This window comes from Tachypleus tridentatus, chromosome 2, assembly GCF_004210375.1.
Source record: "Tachypleus tridentatus isolate NWPU-2018 chromosome 2, ASM421037v1, whole genome shotgun sequence".
Taxonomy (NCBI): Eukaryota; Metazoa; Arthropoda; class Merostomata; order Xiphosura; family Limulidae; genus Tachypleus; species Tachypleus tridentatus.
Genome location: NC_134826.1, coordinates 131,568,133 through 131,589,854, shown reverse-complemented (window position 1 = coordinate 131,589,854; position 21,722 = coordinate 131,568,133). Strand labels below are relative to the sequence as shown.

The 21,722-nt window shown below is 33.0% G+C and overlaps 1 protein-coding gene across 5 annotated transcripts in view; it reads right to left on the bottom strand.

The window, feature by feature from the left end:
- Window positions 1–21,271, bottom strand: part of LOC143245122 (uncharacterized) — an 88,442-nt gene extending 67,171 nt beyond the window's left edge. Inside the window, exons 1-3 of one of the 5 annotated variants that reach the window (XM_076491038.1) lie at window positions 21,176–21,271; window positions 20,793–20,960; window positions 9,663–9,769 (exon numbers count right to left, since the gene is read on the bottom strand). In XM_076491038.1, the coding sequence (XP_076347153.1) occupies window positions 9,663–9,769; window positions 20,793–20,817 (132 nt within the window). In that variant the 5' untranslated portion in view covers window positions 20,818–20,960; window positions 21,176–21,271. Of the gene's footprint in view, window positions 1–9,662; window positions 9,770–20,694; window positions 20,719–20,792 lie in introns of those variants that run through there. The other 4 variants (XM_076491039.1, XM_076491040.1, XM_076491042.1 and 1 more) reach the window with 4 other exon arrangements.
- Window positions 21,272–21,722: the final 451 nt, after the last annotated feature.

Here is a 21,722-nt window from a genome sequence, read left to right as displayed (position 1 = left end):
GCCTACGGCCCAATCACAGAACTCCTTATTAGTATGAATACGAAATACGCTGTAGCAGTGATGGGGAGAGAGAAATCTCAACACCCACCTTCCTGCACCAAACACTTTGTTTACTATAAAGATTGTCAACAACTGCGAAATGATACAGCTGATTCAATTTTTTACTTCTGAATCATCAGTAAAAAAAACAAATGTCAGCTTTAAAATAAGTGGAACCCAGGATCTTGTTGGACTTTACATAAATATAATGTACAGTTAAGTGTTAACACGCAAAATTTCAGAGTTTAGCTTTATACTGCAAGTATTCATAAGACCAAATGAATACAATAGATCAGAGGATTTATTTACTTGTTATGGAAGTTTACCCTCTGTGTTGTAACAGACGATTCATATCCCCCACTCCTCCAAAAGGTCTGACGGTGCTTCAGAAATGTACTTTTGTGTAAATGAGTCCTTTTTAACGTCTTCTGCCTTACAATGTACACCGAGTGGCTGAGATGCTCGTTTTCCTAAAAATCTACACGAAAAAATAACTGTTGTGGTATGAAACACGATTCAGTAATCGAAATGTAATTTTTTTTTTTTTATATAAGAAGTTACAAAAAATAAACATAACGCATTAAAATACGAACATACAAAGAAATGGTTTATATTTTAATAAGACAAAAATTATTTCTTAGTTAATGTTTCTTTACCTAACGGTAGTAGCTACGGCAATCATTTTTCAACCAGAGGGTCGCACGTTCGAATCCTCCCCGAACATACTCGCCCCTTTTAGTCTCGAGGGTATTATAATACTACGGAAATCCCCAGATTTGCTGACAGATAGCGCAAATTCTGAACAGATCTAGCGCAAAGTTTACCAGTTTCTCTGAAGATTTTTGGTTATCCATGCCGCAGAGCTTCAACATCCAATTACTTACCAATTAAAAAAAAAAAAATCACGCTACTGTTCATTTTTGATGAACATATTAAAGTTAGTAAACATACATTGAATGCTATTAAAATGTATTCGATTAGGTATAGCTGCATGTTTTTGACATGGTCATATATTACTACTAGCCATCACAGCATATATATCAATAGATGCAAGTACAATTATAACCGTTCAAAGTCAGCTTGTAAAAGGTATACACACCATAAAAACTGTAATAAAACAAGTCGTTTATACCATGTATGGGATTTTAAGACCTTCAGGACTCAAAACCCTATAGATATTACATACACTTCACCATTATGAGGGGTTTAATGGTATTTCTTTCGTTTGCTTACCAAAGATATGCTGGTGAGCCTTTGAACAGGCGAAACTGTGATCCACAGCAGAGTGTACCACCTCATAAAGAAATTCATTTGATCTCTACGTCACAGATTCTCTTTTCAATTTCATCTTTGGTAGAAAATAAAAGAAGCCTATAACATGCTTAACTCATAATTTACAAATTCAAGTTACTCCACTTAAACAGGTGACGTAAACAAGTTTTAATTGAAAATGATTTATTGACAAAGTTGTATTCACTGTGGCACGAAATGAGATGTGTTGGACAAAGACACTGACTATAAACAAGTTCCAATAAATATAAGTAAAATTCTGAATAATAATGTAAGTGAAATGGTTTGTAATACTATAATAACAGACTAGTTGCTGACGATGCCTAAATCCATTATCACGATTATTTCTCATTTCAAGACGTTAGGTTCTCGACACCTATCTCAAAGTTTGATTAATATGATCAATATATTATAATGCGTGACCAATGTCTTCCAAGCGTGATATGATTTAATCGCCTGGCTAATACTATCAGGAACATGTTACCGATTAATTTTTATTTTTTAACAGTTATTTAAAACTGTTATTAGACAAAGTTCTGTACTCTTCTATCTGTACATAAATGACAAGCCATCGAACGCTAAACTACAGTTTAAAACGCTATTCTTTGATAGTTTTAACTCAACGAGTGTATTAATTATTCATAGCAATCTCCCTGAACGTCTCAATTATACGGCTATCATCGACGTGATTAGACACAGTGACCGAATACGTTAAATCAAGCATTAATGGGCCTAAAATGAGTTGCATGACAAGGCAAAATTTAGTTAGTAGTTTTCACTGGAACGCTGCTATTTCAATTTTCTTCATCTTAGTCGGCGGTATTTTAATAAAATGAAAGGGTTGCATTACCACAGTTCGTATGATGTACACTTTCCATTACTTCTCTGTTAATATTTAATCAGGTCACATTTGTCATGCATCGTTAAGACTTCGTCTTACGAAGTTATGCTCGTTGGAAACATCACAAAGTACATTATATAGCTTGACTTAGTTTCCAATAGCCCCCTTGAGGTCCGTATGTCGAGGGAGGTTACGTTTTAGCTATGTTATTACGAGTTCGGCCCTGTCGCGCCTACCACGTGCACACCTGACGCCCACAGAAGATCAAGTGAAAGCAGAACAAGGTCTTTAATCAACCACGCGCTAATCGTTGATCGTCCAAGTTCACAGTCGTTAATATCAGTATGCGGTTTACCTTGGTAGGGTAAGACCTAACTTGTAGGGTAGGTTTTTCTTCTCCTCTGCGTGTGGTTGCCGTTTGCAATAAGCTATTAAATGATCATAGACTCTGCTCTCTACAGTCACTTTTTCCTCAGTTCAGTTTTATAATCTCAGCAACCGTTTTATCACTTCTTGCCGCGGAATAATAGATTAATCAACACGTCAAAAATAGTCTTGTGGTGAGGTTAGCCAACAACGTAATGACAATAATAGGAGTGATTAGTGTAATATTAAGTCAACAATCCTAAGCATTTCACGTATATAACGCATTTTCCTTCTCGAAACCCTTTGTTCCACGATGACACCTGGGCACTAAAAATTAGTGATTGCGTCAAAAAGCATTAGCAAAATGAATAAGCCAATTACATAAGTTCAGCTTCTGGCCAGACAAAACAATCATGTATAATGGTCTACTCGATGCCAAGTTGTGATTTGTTGTTGTTCCTTCCTAATTTTCTTTGCCTAACAAACTAGCCAACTAAAAAGTTGCGTTTTTCACTAAGTTCATTTTTAGCATAAATATATTTAATCTTGTAGGTAATTGACGTTAACATTAGTTAAACTTCAATGTGAATTGCGAGCAACAATAGTCGTCTAAATGTTACTACACTGGTTACATACATGTAGAACTAATTACATGAATCTTCAGTACACGATTTTGTATAGAACAAAATCTCATCGTCACATATCCGACCTTCAAATACAGTAGAAGTAACAGTATCGATTAATTTACCTACAACAGGGAGTTAAGATAAGCCTTTCCGTTCCTTACTGACGCATGAGCAGCGTAATGCTTTATTTTTATTTATTTTTAATATGCATGTACGCTTAACTGCGCAGGGAAACAAAAAATCAATAAGGTCATATTACAAGTCTGTCTTGACCTTTTAACAAACCTGCCTGACGCAAGATCTTTCCAAAAACCATTTCTATTAAAGTGTTCAACCAATGAAAAGTATAGCACAATGCAAGTAATAACATTCAACCAGAAACTGATAATTTTTAGACATCAAAGTGCGTGTGTCTTCTTATAGCAATGTCATCGAGCTATCTGCTAAGCCTACCGAGGAGAATCGAACCCCTAATTTTAGCGTCGTAAATCCGTAGACTTGCCGGTGTACTAGCGGGGAGCTCACACAGTTATGCTGAAGCAAAAAAAATATCAAAGTATACTAAATTAATTATATTGCTAATTCATAAAAATCCTTTTAATAAAAAAAATGTCTAAAATGTTGGCGTGGTTAATTTAAACAATTATAATTAGCTAGTATCTCATGAGCGACACGATCCATAATTTTCATATCAGTTTTCACTTACGTCATTATTTGTTATAGATGTTTAGTTACGTAAAAAACCTTATCACAACAAAACTTTTAACTGGAACAAACTGGAGAGGGTAACGAACAAGGTTTGACTTGGATAACCAGAGTTAATACACCTGGATATACCTCGTTCTTAACGTCCCTATAAAATAGGTGCATTTATATAAAGGCTTCTAAGTCAGTAGAAATTTTACAAAACATTCTTACTGACTAGCTGTAGTTAGTTAGGGTAACACGGATAAAACATGTACATATACAAACTTAAACCTAGATCACCTTCACGTGCGTAAATTAATGACACTTCTAAATGCGCATGTTCATCTGACCGAGCAAACTATGCCTCCTAAAGAGTAGCCAGCGGATATTCAAACTCAATGACAAAATAAATCCCCCCCCCCGGCACGAAAAAGTGACCTTGATTTAAATTAGATAGAAAGTGGTAATAATGTATCCACTTAGCTGTCAAAATTACGGAGAAAAACAGCAAAAACAATATACGTGTATATATTTTTGGCATAGGTGAGAATACTGTACTTACAAAAGTAACATCGTACGCTAAAAATACAACTTGTAGTTGTGCGTCATTGTTTTATAACATCACGAAAACTAAGTCTAGGCTTCTTCAGACGCAGTAAGATGCGCACTCATTGTGTTATTTAGTTTTAACGTGTAATATCGTACATGCAATGTTTGTGCCTCACCATTTTTTACTTCACTTTGAAAAAGCACCTTCAAGCTTGCATACTACGGGTGTACATCGATCTACGTATATTATACCATAAAACTAATTGAGGTTTAAAACCGCACTTTCGAAGGTAAAATCTGTGCACGTGCGAGCACGCGTGTATAATGTACAGCGACAACTTATGAAATCCCGAATTTCTACCCCATATCGACGTTATTTTCGTTATTAATTCTGAAGTTGTGACCGGGTTAGTGAGAAGGAAATTATGTATCTACTTCTTTCGGTTTCGTGCACGTGCCTGCCGTTGGTATCAATGCTTTCCGTTCTTTGGGTCTGTCTTCTCGTATTGTTTACCAACACTGTTTAATGTTTTAAAAGACAATCCTTTGTCCCTTCAATGGGTTCAACTATTGTTCAAAGAAAAATAGTCACAGATCCTTTAAAATACGATTTACTGAATTATTAATATCACTACAATGAAAATAATAAACATTTGCTGGAAGTCGACTTCCTTGGATAAAACAAACTATACTAGGGCACATCAGAAACAAGCATATTACTTAACCTAGCTGATGAGAACATTTGAAAAATGGTTACACAGCAACCCCAACCGAAAATAAAGTACAGGTGTTGTTTCTTAACATGATCTTGTTACACTAAATATTTAAATGATAAACGTTTAACAACGTATAAATAAATAAAGCAATAACATATACATTACAGAAGTTAAACGACATGTTGCACGTGTACTCATGCTACTGAATCCAGCAGTATAAAACGGACCTTTCTTTACTATTTACAAAGTTACCGGTCTTGGCTGTGTTTCAATGGACCAAAAATATTTTGTAATATATAAATCACATTTCAGTTACTATACATTATATATGTACGCAGATTAATACTACAGTATTTACAAATAAGTTATTACATTTATTTTCCTTAAAATATAGAACAAATTATCTCTGCTAGCTACGACCTTTGAACTTGGTTGCTGATGGACAGAAGTTACCAATTTAAAATTTCGCAAATGGAGGATAAACATTTTTAGGTTCGCACACACACAGAGTTGAATAACCAAAAATATCAAACTATACTGATACCACAGAATTCCATTATAATTTATTAAGCTTAATACTTAAGCTGTGTTTAGGTCTTAAAAAGAATAAAAACAACTAAAGATACTCGATTCAAAAAAATAGTGATGGCTTTTCACAGACTAAAATAGCTCAAAAAACACACTAAAGGGACATTTTAAGCTGTTGGTTGGTTGTTGCCGTTATATACACTGCTGGCCAAAATTTTAAGACCAATGAACATCAAGAAAAAATATGCATTTTGCGTTGTTAGACTCAACCACTTATTTGAGTTGAGCTTTGAAAGATGAAAATAAGAAAAGGGGAAATAAAAATAAACTTTTTAGCATTTAATAGGGAAAATATTAACACTATGAAATTAGTCTAAATAGGAGCTGGTCAAAAGTTTAAGACTATGCCAAAAAGAAGTTCTAAACAAGGTAGGTAGGAAATTCCCAACAAGAGGTCTCAGTAGCGAGTTGCACGGCCGTATTGCGAATAACTTCAAACATTCGCTTTGGCATGGTCGATATAAGCGTTTGCAGAAGGCTGGCTGGAATGTTATTCCAAGGGGTGAAGATGGTTTCACGAAAATTATGCACTGTTTGGAATTAACGTCCATTTCTATAGACTTCCCTTGCCATCCACCCCCAAACATTTTCAATAAGGTTCAGTTCGGGCGAACACGCTGGATGGTCCAAAATTCACGTTATTCGCCATGAAAAAGTCCTTTGTCCTGCGGGTATTGTGGATTGCAGCGTTGTCCTGCTGAAAGATCCAGTAATTTCTACACAAGCGAAGGCCTTCAGTCAATAAGGATGCTCTCTCCAACATGCCAATGTTGCCAGCTGATGTGTGACGCCCCTATATAACCTGAAGCTCCATTGTTCCATGAAAGGAAAAAGCACCTCAAACCATGATGGAACCTCCTCCACTGTATCGTGTAGAAAATATCTCCGGTAGGATATCCTTATCGTGCCAGTAACGTTGGAAGCCATCTGGACCATCCAGGTTAATTCTTTTCTCATCAGAGAACAAAACTTTCTTCTACTTTTTTATGTCCCATGTTTGGTGCTTCTCAGCAAAGTTTAACTGAGCTGTTTCGTGGTGTGGAAGGAAGAGTGGCCTTTGAAGACGTTTATGGTTTTTAAAGCCTTTCTCTCGCAGATGCCGTCTTCTTGAGTAGCATTCTGCGTCCGTAAGGGTCTTAATCTGGTTCGACGATCGGCTGGTGTCTTGCCAGACAACCCGTCAAATCCTCCTGCTCAACGCCGGTGAAGTTTTCTTGGGCCGACCACTTGAAATTCTCGTTCCGTATCCCTCAGAGTCTTTTTGGAAATTTGCAACAGCAGTTTTACTACTCCCAATCTCACAAGTGATGGCACGTTAAGAGAGACCTTGCTTTTGCAGCTCGACATTTCTGCCACGTTCAAACTCTGTCACCTTTTTAGCCTTTGCCATGTTTCTATCCAATGTAACATAAGAGATGTCAGTGGGAGATGTTGACAACGCTAATGCTTGAACACAAATGACAAAATTTCGTTACCTGTTTACCGATTAACGCTCCGTTTCAGTATGGTCTTAATAAGAAATTAACCCTTATATCACAGTAAAGTCTGAATTATAATCTACAATTTGATTCCTATCTTATTCATATAAATTCATAAAATAGTGGTTCAATCAAATTTTCAATGGAAGTCAACAGAGGCAATGACATGGCCTTTAACCCATGGCCCATAATGAAAGGGTTAGAGAAAAAAAACAGTGAATAAAATATTATTTTCAGGCAATTAATTAATTATTGTAAGGTTTTATCATGACAAGGAAATAATTCATACATAAAATGAAAATTTATTAGATATTGAAATCTTAACCATCATAGTATTATATTATGAGATCACACAAAAACACAATTTACTTGTTGTTAACTTTCTGGTTACAATTGTAGTTGTGAATGCAAACTTTTGGAATTACAATTCAATGTTGCTTTGATATTCAATAGATGTATACTTAACCCTTCTCCAAATGAAATATTCTTAAAAGATTCAAATTTATCCATAATGTTTCTTCTAAATGTTCAATCAAGAGTGTACAAGATTTATTAGAAAAAAAATTCCAATCCTTCGATAGATTGTTTAGGCAGAGTATTCATGATGAAACTTTGTAAAATGGACGGCAACTGCCTGTTGTGAAGACAAGTATAGAGGACTAGGTTTTGGAAACATCATCCTCAACACTTGTGTCTCCACAACAGACAGTTGCCATCCATTCTACAAAGTTTCATCAAAATTCCAATCACTCCAATTTTAAAAATACTGTTATCAAACCTACATAAAAAAACAAAACAAAAATCCAAATGTTTAAACAAGTGGAAAACTTTCTCTCTTATTTATATATTGTAGCAAAATATACTAGTTAATGTACAGTGACTTATAATCAAACATTTTGTTTTGTCTTAAGCCTATATATAAATTCTTGCCTTTAATGACTCTACTGAAATTAGTGACATAAAATTTAGCTGCTTTTTTTTCTGCCAACAATGGAATCAAATATAGCCTCATTTTTTTATCTTCCTAGTGGTCATAAGCACTGCTTTTATTGTTATTCTTAGAATGACATCAAATATATATTTGTTTATTCTTTACCTATGGTGACAAAATCTAGCCTCTTTTTCTTATCCATAAAGGGAGTCTAGTTTTTCTTTATCTAGTGGTTTAAATTCTATATTTTCCGTCTCTTCCTGTAGTGGTGTAAAATTATTTTTTTTCTTCCATTTCTAGCAACATAAAACCTCCCCTCTTCTCAACCTACACTAGCAAAAGATAGGTTTTTTTTTTTTCCTCTTTTCAACCTACACTGGCATGAAATTGAACTACTGTTTCAGCTTCGAAGCAGGTTTTACTTAATTTAACTAAACAGAGCTGGTCTTCTACATAATAAAAAGTTCTCAACCCATACCAGCTGTTTTTACACACATTTTTCTTTACAAGTGGGTTTTCTTGTCATCACAGATTATGGTAACCAACTTGTTTGTATCTACGGTTCACATGCAGTTGTTTTGTATACCCTACAGTTGTTCAAAGTACATTGAACATTGAAAAGAGTGACCATCAAGCTTATCTCTCATTCCCTGCTTTTCCATTCTGGCTATGTTCCAAAACCCATGATTCTCATGTTGTCAATGCCACATCTAAGGTTCAACACTCTTGTCTCAGAAAAGAACTGCAGTTCAAGGTTGTAGAGTAAAGTACCATGTTAATGGTAGGGTTTTATTTTTATTTTTCAATAAATTAATTCACCAGACAGTCTTATAAAGCTACTGATTGTTTTTTTTTCTGTAGTTCAGTAACAGTAATAATTTTCATGGAGCAGAGCATTACACTAAGAATAAGTTTAACAGCTTTCATTATTCTTTATTGTACAGATATGCATTTCATGATTTTGAGAACTTGAATACTTAAAATTTGAAAGCTAGTGTGTTTTTTTTACTAGCTTTATCTTATTAAATTTTACAAAAACCATTGCATCAATATACCTAACTAATCAGATATTAAAAGTTTCATTTTTGAATAAACATCCAATAAAAGATTTTTCCCACAGCTATCACTTAATTATAGGTCACACATTTGCTCTCTTTGTCTAAATCACAATGTTAATGTTATAAATTATTGGACAAGAAATTTCCGTATAATTATAACTTCCAATTTCTTTGAATTCTTCAAATAAAACCTTTTTTTTTTTATTTCGGTCATACATTTTCTAGATTATCTGAAAGCTTTTATTTCCATTGAAATACAAGCAGACGATGACAAATTGTTTTTAAATGCTTCAGAAAAAATCTTTTCAAATTTTCACTTGAGTATATTAAAAATAAATTAATGACCATTATACACATAATAAATTACACACAAACTAATACCTAAACTAGGAGGTTATTCACAAATAAAGGTATAAAATTTATCATTTTGATGGATTATTTGAAAAAAGGGGTATAGTACTTAAAATAGGTGAAAAAATTGCGAGTCACTCACCCAGACTGTTATGCTTGGAAAACCAAATTTTCCTTGGAAGAGTCGAATAAACTGAGATACATAAGCTCCTTCCCACAGCCCCCGTATGGCCTCATACGGATTCCCATCTAAAATTATATTATACATGCATGTTAGACACACACACACACGCAAAGAAAATTATACATCTAATAAGAAAATTAAAACCACTATTCCATATTCCCATTCTGCTTTTCACAAAATTATTGTAAATCCCCATAACTCAATATTTTTTGCACATACACATCACTTACCAACTGAAGAATTTGAGTGTCATTCATTAAGTCTACAAAGAAATCAAATTTAGCTGATTGAAAAGGCAGAAGTATCAAACTGATTTTACAGTACAGTTTCAAAAATCAACTTGTGTTTCTACCATATTAACATGCTTGACAATTATATTTAAATCATGATAACAGGGTTTTTGGTTTTTTTTAGCTTTATGTGAAAAAAAAACTTTACAAATGTGTATATTACAAAGAAGAAATATGAATAAAGTTACAATATGTATTGCAAAACTGCTACTTAAAGCAAATCGCTCAAATTCCTTAATGTTTTAAAGCTTTTTTAAAAACTAGATCATTTAACTTTAAAAAACTGTAATAAACAAATGTCAATAATTAACAACCTTAATTATTCAACAAAAAATATGCAATTAAGAAAATCAGTTTTTTTAGATTTCTTTTCATTATAATAAATGGTCAAATTTATGCTACTTTTGTTTAATAATAAATAACTTAAAGTTATTAGAAAACTATATAGAAAATTTAACAACCTGGTAATTGTTCAAAACATTTAAAACCGTCCTTTGATGCCAGGAATGCCTTTCAGTCTTTCTTAGATAATTCTTAAATTTATTAGTAGTCTACCATCATAGAGTCAAATTTGCAATATATCTTACACAGACCAACTACTTAAAAAAATTAAATAACTAAAGTAGTTTAATTTTTTGTGTTACAAAAGTATGCTGGAACATTCACTTAACATCTATTACCAAAACTTTGATAGTTTTAGAAAACAAAAAATAAGGGAACAAGATTTTATTTTTTTTTGTAAGAAAAACTTCCATAATTGTATTCTACAATGAGAATATAAGAAAAATAATACCAAAGTTAAAATATCAATGTCAGTATATTCAATACAATAACTTGTAAACACTGCTCAGTTAACTACCAAATGTACACATTATCACAGACGACACCCATCTCCTGCTAATAATACCAATAATTACCAGTTGCATATATTATCATAAATGACATTCATCTGCTAATACTAAGAAATGTATACTAGTCTAGTTCAACGACAAATACTTCTAATGCAACCAAATTTTCAGTAACTGAAAAACTAAGATGAATTTGGATTGGGCAAATTAAACTGCCATATTACATCTGAAGTGTTAAACTTACAATGTATTTTGAACCTTCAGAACACTCTCATAAATGTTGGAAGTCACTTAGAAATGATGCCAGATGGATCTTCAAGAGTTTATTTCAGTAGAATTTCAAACAACAAATTATATACTCATAAGATACATGTTCGTTATTCAATAAGCTTGGAAGTGCCTGCAGAAATCACAATCAGCATGTGATGATTTCAAACTTATGGATAAAAAATTATCTCCAGAAACATTTAGAAATGTATATACAAAACTACAAAATTATGTTAATATTAACATCTGACATACAGAGTTTAACCAGCATCCTTAAACATTCATCTTCTACACTCTGAAAAAAAAAATATTAAGGTTTTAAACAATAAGCTTGTTAAAAGAAAACACGTGTCAGTTTCACAAAGTAGATAAACTTGCCACAAAAACTAGGAAGTCTAAAAAGAGGTATAGAACTGAGCATTAAGATACCAAACAGGCAAGGCATAAAGGTGATAAGCCTGCTTTGTTCTCAAGAAAATATATATACAAACACACACAAACTGTTCATCTAGAGACTAAACTCTATGAACAGATTGGGTGCTCTGTTCCAACATCCCACATTAATAAAGGCACTGGTATACAAGAATAATTTGTAGGTTTGGTTTTGATCAAGCACAAAGCTATACAATGTGTTACTTGAGCTATATTTACAGTTGATAGGAAAACCAGCATTTGTAAATATTGTAAGCTCACAGGTACTCAACTGAATTTTGGGAGCCCCATACAGATGAGTCTGGTTGAGACAGGGGAAAAGAGATCTCCAGGATCAGTTGAGCCATCATGACAGAAAAAGGGGAAAAGACAGTGGACTTCTTGATATACTGATTAGCCAGAATCCACTGAAAGGAACAAGGCCAATGGAAATATATTTCAAAAGATTCATTTCTTAGTTATCAGAGAATAAGCAATTGTTAAACCTTCACTCACAGAAAATGTTTACAAGAACAGCTTAAAATAAAAACTTCTCAATTATTTTTTCATTGCAATAAAATTTGCAGTTTTTCTAAAAACTAAGATTTATAAATTTTCTACATATACTATTTTAAATAATGTTAAATAATTTGTAAGGTGTGGTAACTTACAATATTAAAAAGTTAAATTTTACTAAAGTGATGGTAGAATGACCTGTTTAAATAAGTGAATCCTGAGCTAGTGCTGTATACAATGTTATAAAAGATGTATAGAGAATTTGACAGCAGAAAACAAATTTTAAGTAAATGTAAATTGCAATTATAGAAACTTGCAGCAATTTTTAATCTATTTTGGTGATGACTAATTTGAGTTGACATAACACTTGCTTATTTGTAAAACTTGTACTGAAGAATAAGAAACCATATTAATCGTTAAATGAAAAGCATATTCTTTTCTGTTATCATTTGTTCATTACTACAAGGTGAAGAAATATATCCTATGGATTGCTCTATTCTTTGGCACATAATGCACAATATATATATTGTGAGAGAAAGAGAGAAATCAGGCCTCAAATTTCATTGTGGTGCCTAGTATATTCTCCCACTTTATTTGTATACAAGGCTGTGCTAAACAGAACTTGAACCTAGAAGAGTTACAGACTCTTGGAAATTAACTATTTTTGCTTCATTTGAGTCTTATATCAAACTATTTCAAGGACTAATGGCTGACTCAGCACTTGTGTTTTCTCAGAAATGAAGTGCTACAGTTTCACAACATACTACTAATTTTTATTTCTTCCAATCCAACAGAGCTCATGTTTATTCTCAGGCAGGAAATTAGTTCAAGAAATATTATCAAGTTGTTGTTGATATCATATGATCATTTGCATGCACTTATTGCTGTGAAAGTAAATAAACATATCTTGCCCCCTCATTAGTGAAGTTAGGTTAGGCACACCCAGCTCCTAGATCTGAAAATATCTGTTAAGGCCCGATATATATGGTCCTATACTAAAAGATAAAATGACTGACTGACAGGGAAGAGGAACAAAGTGATGTTACATGAAAACAGCAAGAATATTAGGTTAAAATTATACCTGTTTGACCAAGAACTATGTATGACATTTCTTTTTACAATGTTCGATGCCTGTGAAAGAAATTATTGTACCTGCAAGTCTGGATTACTGCTTCCAATAGGAAGCAAAGTTTACAAACAATATGGTCCCTCACAAGTGACCATAAAAAACACTGCTGGGTATGCAAGTCACACAAATCAACAAGAGAAAAGACTAAGTGGGAATCCCATTAAAAGCTGTCAACGTCAAGTGTAGCCTCTTATCCTCCTTCCTACCACCACCATACCCAGATAAATGGTTTATCAGTATTCATAAGTAGGCCTATATATCTCAATCCCCAATTTTAAGACTGCTTTAACACCAACTCAGCTGTTGATAGTGAATCATAATGTCATTAACCTGAACTGTCTAGAATATGGCTCTTCAACTTTTTTTTTTTTTTAAAGAGGGCCAGATTTAATATAAAAACAATTGAGTACACAAACTAAAGGTATTTTACTCTGTACACTTTTGAGCAACATAATATAATGTTAACATACTGAACAAATTTTAACACATCATAGTACTTAAATATGAGAACAGTAATACTTTACAGAATATATTTCAAAGTAAAAATACTATACATTTAATTATTGTAACTGCTAGTTACTAGTCACACGTTTATATGACCATATAAAGCCTAAGCTTCTTAATCAAACTGATTTACAATGGTTCTGATATTTGCTGTATTTATTTTATTTGTTTCATAACTTTTTGTTGACTATTAATGAGCTGTCAGAGCCCTGGTCTAAAATATTGCAGTTGTAACAATATTAATAAGGAAAATTCCCATGCAAATCAACAATGGGCACACACTACCTTAAAAGTATACACATACATACTGGAAACAACCATGAGCTTTCCAATTATTTTATTCTTGTGTTCAGAAGTCTTTCCTACACAAAATATTACTTAAGCCACAAGCTTTAAACATGGTATAGTCAACATCTTTCATTTATTTGAACAGTTTTCCTCTCCTTCCTACAAGAAAGATAAAAGTGACTCATTATGCAGTCATATTACCAGAATTCTATTTGTTTTAAATTTTGACTTTCCAAAAAAGTTTAAAATCTAAGTGTAAAAGAAAATCTTTAATGTTTTTAACCCATTAGCTCCCAAGCCAATTTTGCTGATACTTTCTAGAGTCTCGCTAGTCATTTAACAACTACTTCTTTTAGGAGAAGAGCATATGTAGCCATTGTGTTCCAGTCAATAGGTGGTCCTTCAAAAAGAAAATTAGAGCATGACTCACCTGTGGGTTGTGTGGAAGCTAACATTTTAAAATCATTAGAAGTCTGAATATTAATCAGGAATAACTAAGTGGTAAGAATAGTGAAAAGAAAGTTTTAGGTAAAAACAGGGACACTTGGAATAAAAATTAAAAATACTGAATTCAAGCAAGTCTAAAGGTAGGAAAAATATTGGATTTTTTTATTATTACAAAACATGAAGTTTAGGGCTAAGAAAATACCCACTTCATTTTATAGGAGTAACTGTAATAAACAGGCTTGAGACACTGGTTACTCATGCTTATAAGAAAGGAAAGGTTTCGGAGGTGTTACAAAGTAGGTATATTGAAAGGTGAAGTACATAAGAAAACAATAAAACTCAAATTTCCCATAGTTAACAATGTTCTAATAGGGGACAGATAACTGGTGGTAAGAAATGGAGGATGTTTTTTTTTGTAAAACACCTTCTAAGATGTTAATAATTGCAAGTAGCATTTTAAATCAAGTTTCAGGATAATAAAAATTTCATTCAGCACCTTCCCCATGGTAAAAAATAATCAGCAGATACACAAAAGGGTATAAAAAACATACCAGCAATTAGAAGCAATAGATTAGGATAAATGGATTAATTGACAAGGTCTGTTGTATAATCATAAGTTTAAAGGGAGGGACAAAACATTTGATATATAACTGCAAAGAAATCATTACTTCAATTAATAAATGCAAAATAAATTTGAGTTCTTTATTGTACCAAATGTTTCAATTTGTTGCTAAAGTTCCACATTTTTATTTCAAAAACTTGTGGCATTTTACTCCCAAATGTTGAAAGTGTTTATGTACAATATTCATGCAGTAAAAGAAAAAAAAAGATACATTTACTTGTGGTGAAGAAAAGCTATCAGAACTCATGAGCACATACATTTCCAGAACTTCTAAGCTTAAGATCAAAGACTGTTTTATCTTGCTTTATTTACCATAAAAAAAGACACTGAAATGCTGAAAAAGTGCAATAAAGAAGCAAGAGAATAATATGTAGTTTACCAGTTTTGAGTATAGAAGAGAGAGAGATGTTCCTCAATCAAAGTCTTGGAACACTTGGGTTATCCTCAATCAAAGTCTTTCCTACTGAAAGAATTTGAACTGTGAAGAGAGATGTTAACACTTGGGCCATCCTCAATCAAAGTCTTTCTTACTGAAAGAATTTGAACTGTGAAAAGAGAGAGAGAGAGATGTTAACACTTGGGCCATCCTCAATCAAAGTCTTTCCTACTTAAAGAATTTGAACTGTGAAAAGAGAGAGAGAGATGTTAACACTTGGGCCATCCTCAATCAAAGTCTTTCCTACTTAAAGAATTTGAACTGTGAAGAGAGAGAGAGGTCTTAACACTTGGGACATCCTCAATCAAAGTCTTTCCAATTTAAAAAATCTCAACTGTGAAGAGTGGTCTTAAGACTTCAGCAGTGGCTTAAGGAAAAGTTCCAGATATTACAGTGAGAGATTAAAAGTATAAGGTGCTGCTAAAAGCAGCTGAATCTAGGTGGGTCTATAAAACTTCATATAATAATATAATTTGTAGTTGGTCTATATGTCAAAGTGGGGGTGCTAGAACACTTCTGGTTCTGACACCTCTGTTGAGCTAGAGATTGCATCATCGTCTACTAATCACTATTGCTGATGACAACTCTTTTTTTAAGCTAATCATCACATTAAAAATATTAAACTGTCTTAAATAGAATCTAGTCTTTCTTATGCTTGTGTTCTCTTGTCCTTTTGTATTATGAGGGTGTTTTCTTATAGGAAAGCCACATCAGACTATCTGCTGAGTCTATCGATGGGAACTGAACACCTGATTTTAATGTTGTAAATGCATAGACTTACCACTGTACCAGCAGGGGACTTTTTATTTTGAATAGAGCACAAATAAATCAAAGGCCTTTATCCAACGATTATCCCATAGATAATCAAAATTTCTTTTCTTAATTTTACTTATATATATATATATATATATTGCAAAACTTAAATGCATGGTTGTGTAACTGAAATAAAAAAATATTTCATTAATGGTCTCCAATCAACTTTTGTAGACTCAACCACAAAAAAAGAAAACATGCAACAAAGGATTGCCAGCTTATAACACAAGCATGTAATAGAATGCAAGATACAATGTATACAGAATCATTATTTCATTGATATGTATATCTACTTGAGAATAGACATAACAATCAGTGATGACAAGAAAACCCACTTGTAGAGAAAATATATGTAAAAATGGCTGGTTTGGGTTGAGAAAATTGAGACATAACAGTTGGTAAAAAAAACACTCCTCCAGTCATTTACAGTATGATTTCTCATCAAATGTATACCACTACTACATGTTGGCATTTTCAAACTGCAGAGTCTAACCAACCTTTATTTCAAATAGATAATACTATGATTAGAAAGAAGCTTCAATGGTAGATTTGGCAGGACTTTCATCTATGTTGTATTCCTTCACACTTAATGGATACCATCACACTGATGCTGAAAAACACAAGTTTTTGTAAAGCACTGCTGAAGTTCCCATAAGTCTGTTATAATAATTACTGGTTATTTCATTCTTACCAAGAAATATATATCTCTGAATACAGGTCTACTGTCATACCACTGGTCACTAAAATCAACTGTTTGTATACAGAGACAAGCTCGTAAATAACTGTGTGATGCTGTTGACTGCTATGACTCCAATACTTCAAGTTGACTTAGACTAGCAATGTTACATATGCAGTAAAGCAACATTTTAAACTACACTGTCATAAATAGACATCATATATTTATAAATCAGAGACTAGATAAATGTTTTAAAGTTTAAATTACAAAACTGGATATATTAGTAAATTCAAATTACCAAAATAAGTTGCAGCAAATTTTATCATGTTCTACTTTGCATTTAATGAATTACTTTCCACAAACACAAGATACTACAGTGATTGGAGACTGACACAGTTCAGTGGCAAGCTGTGAACGTCTTACTTCAGCCTGTTCTGTTCATACAAAAACAGCATAACTGGGTCAGCTCAAAGTAACATTTATTGTCCAGTTTTGTAAACAAAGAAATGATACACAATATCAGCCCATACATAAACCTCATAAGAGAATGTAAATTGTTTTTAAAACAAAGCAACTTGAGATATTCATCGTGGAATTGATGTGTCTGTTATGGTGACACAGTTGCTAATTCCATAGCTTGTTTTGTACTACTATCAACACTGGCTTTGATTAGTAAATGATTATCATTGTTCTCTACCAATAGCATGGAAAGTCCTCAGACTGAAATATATGACAAGCAAAACAACCTTGATAGACAGCTCCACCCAGTAATTTAGGAACAAGAAGAGAACACTGGAAGATGCACAATAAGTGGTTCAACCAACTACTACACATTTAATAACAGCTTTACCATCCACATTATGAAGACAAACAATATCAGTCTTACCACAACCACAGGATCAAGTACAGCTTTTTAGCTACAGTAAATGATGTATATACTTGTACTTATGATTTTTTTCTTCTTTAGTGTTTCACACACGTCTTTACATGCAACCAAACTTCAACTGTTTTCTGAGCAACTTCTTTGTCCTCTATTCAAAGGTTTGCAGAGAATTTCAGGGGAAAAGTGACCAACTAAGTGATTTCTTAATGATGTTAACATTTTGTTTGTTCAATGAAGTTTTCATTCTTAACTTGAATTAATTCAGACACAAGTTTATCACAATTTGAGATGGAGCTGCACTGTCAGTTGGTCATTCAACTTTCAAGTTAGAAATCAGAAACACTTCTTTCCTCAGTGAGACTTCAACAACTTTCTGATTTACATATGGGCCAGTCATTGCAAACTACAACACTTTGACATGGTCATTTGACTGGTTTTGCTTCAATAACTAGAGTAGGACATCTGTTTTGATGTGGCCAATTAAGTCAACTGCTCATGTATCTGCTAATAACTAAGAGCTTGTCAGTACTTTATTTTTGCATCCATTTAGTCCTCGTGTAACACTTTATTAAAAGTTTATTTATAAATGATACCAGAATATGTCTCTCTCAATGAATAAATTAGTTTTACTAAAAGTTACCAGATAGGGTAACTTGGTTTTGCCACAGTTCAGGTGAAGTAACATGGTTCAACCAGCTAAAGTTCAAGTGCGGTGAACAGTGAGATAATATTTATCTGCCACAGTTACAGTTAGGATAGCTTGTTTCAAACAGTTTAATTCATGTATGGTAATTTGGTTCTGTCACAGTTGTAGATCACAAAGAATAACTTGGATTTGTCACAGTTGTACTTCAGGTTGGACAATTTGGTTCAACCACAGTTTTATATTAGATAGGATAACTTAGTTTTGACATATTTACAATTCCACTTTGAAGTAGAACAGGTGGTTCCACTACAGTCGTAGATCAGCTACAATAACTTGCCAATGTTAAATTTCAGTTTGATATTATCTTGGTTTTATTAGGAAGGATAATTTGTTTTCACTACAGTTACAATTCAAATAATATAGCTTACTTCTGCCACAATTACAGTTCAAATAGAATAGCTTGATTTTACATATGTCACATAGCATAACTTGGTACTACAGTTACAATCAGATGGAATAACTTGTTCCAACCACAACTTTACTTCAGACAGGATAACTTAGTTTTGTCACAGTTATGGTTTATGTAGGACTACTCCTTCACCCACAATATTCAAAGAGGTATGTGTCAAAAATTACAAAATGTAGTATGAAGGTTCCAATCACCTTCTAAAGTCTGAATGTAACTGACAGATGCAGTTACAGAGTGTAGCCAATATGCTATTCTACTAGTTTGTCTAGAAGCAGATACTAATAAAGAACAGAAAATTAATATGGCAACACAATATATAAATTAGGCTTGTCATTTAAAATGAGTACACAGTAATGACTTGTTAATAAATATACTTTGTAATAAAACTCATTAAACTATACATCCTGCTGACAAGAACCTAAAAGACCTAGCTGTACAGTCTCATTTCTAGAGTTTGTTGTAACAGTTTGAAGTTTATAAAACCTTTAAAGAAACAGATTGTATTTGTCCAATTGAGTGTGTGTGTGTGTGTGTGTTTTCTTATACCAAAGTCACATAAGGCTATCTACTGTGCTCAGTGATAGGAACTGAACCCCCAATTTTAGCACTATATCTGAAGACTTTGCACTGTCCCACCAGGTAACATTTGATAGATTCTTCCACACTAATATTGATAAGCAAAATTTCCTTGCAAAATTACACCTTAGGATATACAAAAGCAAAATAACAGCATAACAAACAGGAATCTGATTACCATATACTGATACAAAAGGTAAAAGATTAAAATAGTTTAAGTTAGCAAGATGCCAGTAGGTAATTTCACTCCAGACCAGTACATGCATAACTATTTTTAATTATAATTTGCAACTGAAACTACTTATTGATAAATCTGAAAACAGGTATTTTGTAAGACTAAATTGGTGAAATTATTAAATAAACCTTACAAATAACAGATTAAAGATATTCACTAAACAAATTTATTTTATTTCAAATTCCTTGATTTTTCCTCCTAATTCTTCCAAAAACATTAGAATTTCATGCAAAGAAAAAGTATTTAAATATTTTCTGTCTTTCCTAATATCTTGGTAACCATAATCCTTACTATGATTTCTTGTTATGCAATTTCAATGCAAAAAAAAAAAAAAAGCAAAATATTTATTACATGCCAATATTCTATAAAAAACACATTCATGTTACATATTTAACAAAGATTAAAACTACAATTAAAGGTTAAATGGGAAGGTGAGAGATCAATAGTATACTAGCCATTAATTTGTTATAACATAACATTTGGTGGACGCAAGTTAGGTTTTTAGTTTTACAAAACTTTTCAATACAGCATTGTGCTATATAAAATAAATGGGAAGAAACATAACAGATGTGTCAGAATTAAAATATAAATGGTTTTACTTATTTTTTTAGCTTTCAATGATTTGCAGTTTAGCCTATAAAACTTTAAAACTAATTGAGCTGTCGAACAGCATGCCAGTTTACATATCTAAGTTCAATTAAAGATAATGTGCAAATGTTCTTAAACACAAAAATGGTAAACATTACTAATAATGAAATACTTATTAGTTGTCCTATATACATAGACCTTAATTATTACTAGTTTAATAATTTAAGATATATTAATTTTTATTGTGCACGTTATAGCCACTTGGCACAAAAGAATAAACAGATCCTTATCCTAAAGCTAAAGTTCTCTTTATTAAATTTTATTTTTCACAAGCATGGTGAGATACCTGAACATGAGTCTGAGAGTTGAAAACTTTAACAGTTAACGTAGGCCATGTTTTAGACCAACTAAACATGGAAATTGCACAAAGACGACTTTAATCACCTTGTGATTTGAGCTTTCTTGGCATCTTCCAAAAGTTTCACCTGCAATCTTCAGGCATCCCTGGCGATAATCCTGTCGAAATCTCCATTTTGGTTTAGTCATGTTGAACCCATGTGATCCCTTTCGAACGTCCTCAGCGGGGATTGGCCCAAGGAGTGATCAGCCAAACTGGCGGCAAACAAACAGAAAGACCTCTTTAGACTTTATTTTTAGGCTGAAAACGAAGTTTGCCCTAATCGCTAAATTGACTTAATGAATCTCCTTATGACAACACACGAATATACTTTATTGTACGTCATTAATAAATTAATGTCTATCTAACTACATTATTTAGCTACCACATCTTCAATGACTGCTGCTTAAGAAAATAAAACAAACACAACCTTGTCACGATCCCACAGTCAGATTTTAGGCTATACCATTACCATGCAGGGAAGGTACCAAATTTCAAGTTAAGAAATATGGTGACCCAATGGAATGCAAAACAAGGGATTGACATGTGAAATCCTATTGGACGAGAAGAGCTAAAATAGTTTCTGTGCTGGCCAAAAGTGGCAGCACTTACCGTATTTTGTTCACGGTTTGTCAATTTTCGTACGATATTTATTGTAGAGATACATTTTCGAACTAAGTACTTATGCAACAGTCATAAGCTTCAGAAAAGCAATTTCTATACGCATAGTCCCCCAGTGGCTCAGCAGTATGTCTGCGGACTTACCACGCTAAAAACTGGGTTTCGATACCCATGGTGGGCAGAGCACAGATAGCCCATTGTGTAGCTTTGTGCTTAAAACAAAAAAAAAAAGGATTCATACGCATAAAGAGGTGGTAATAACATATTAAATTTAAACAGGCTAGTATTTGTTTGAAGCTTTAAATACAATAACACTGGAAGAAAGTTTTTGGCCTGGCATGGCCAAGCGCGTAAGG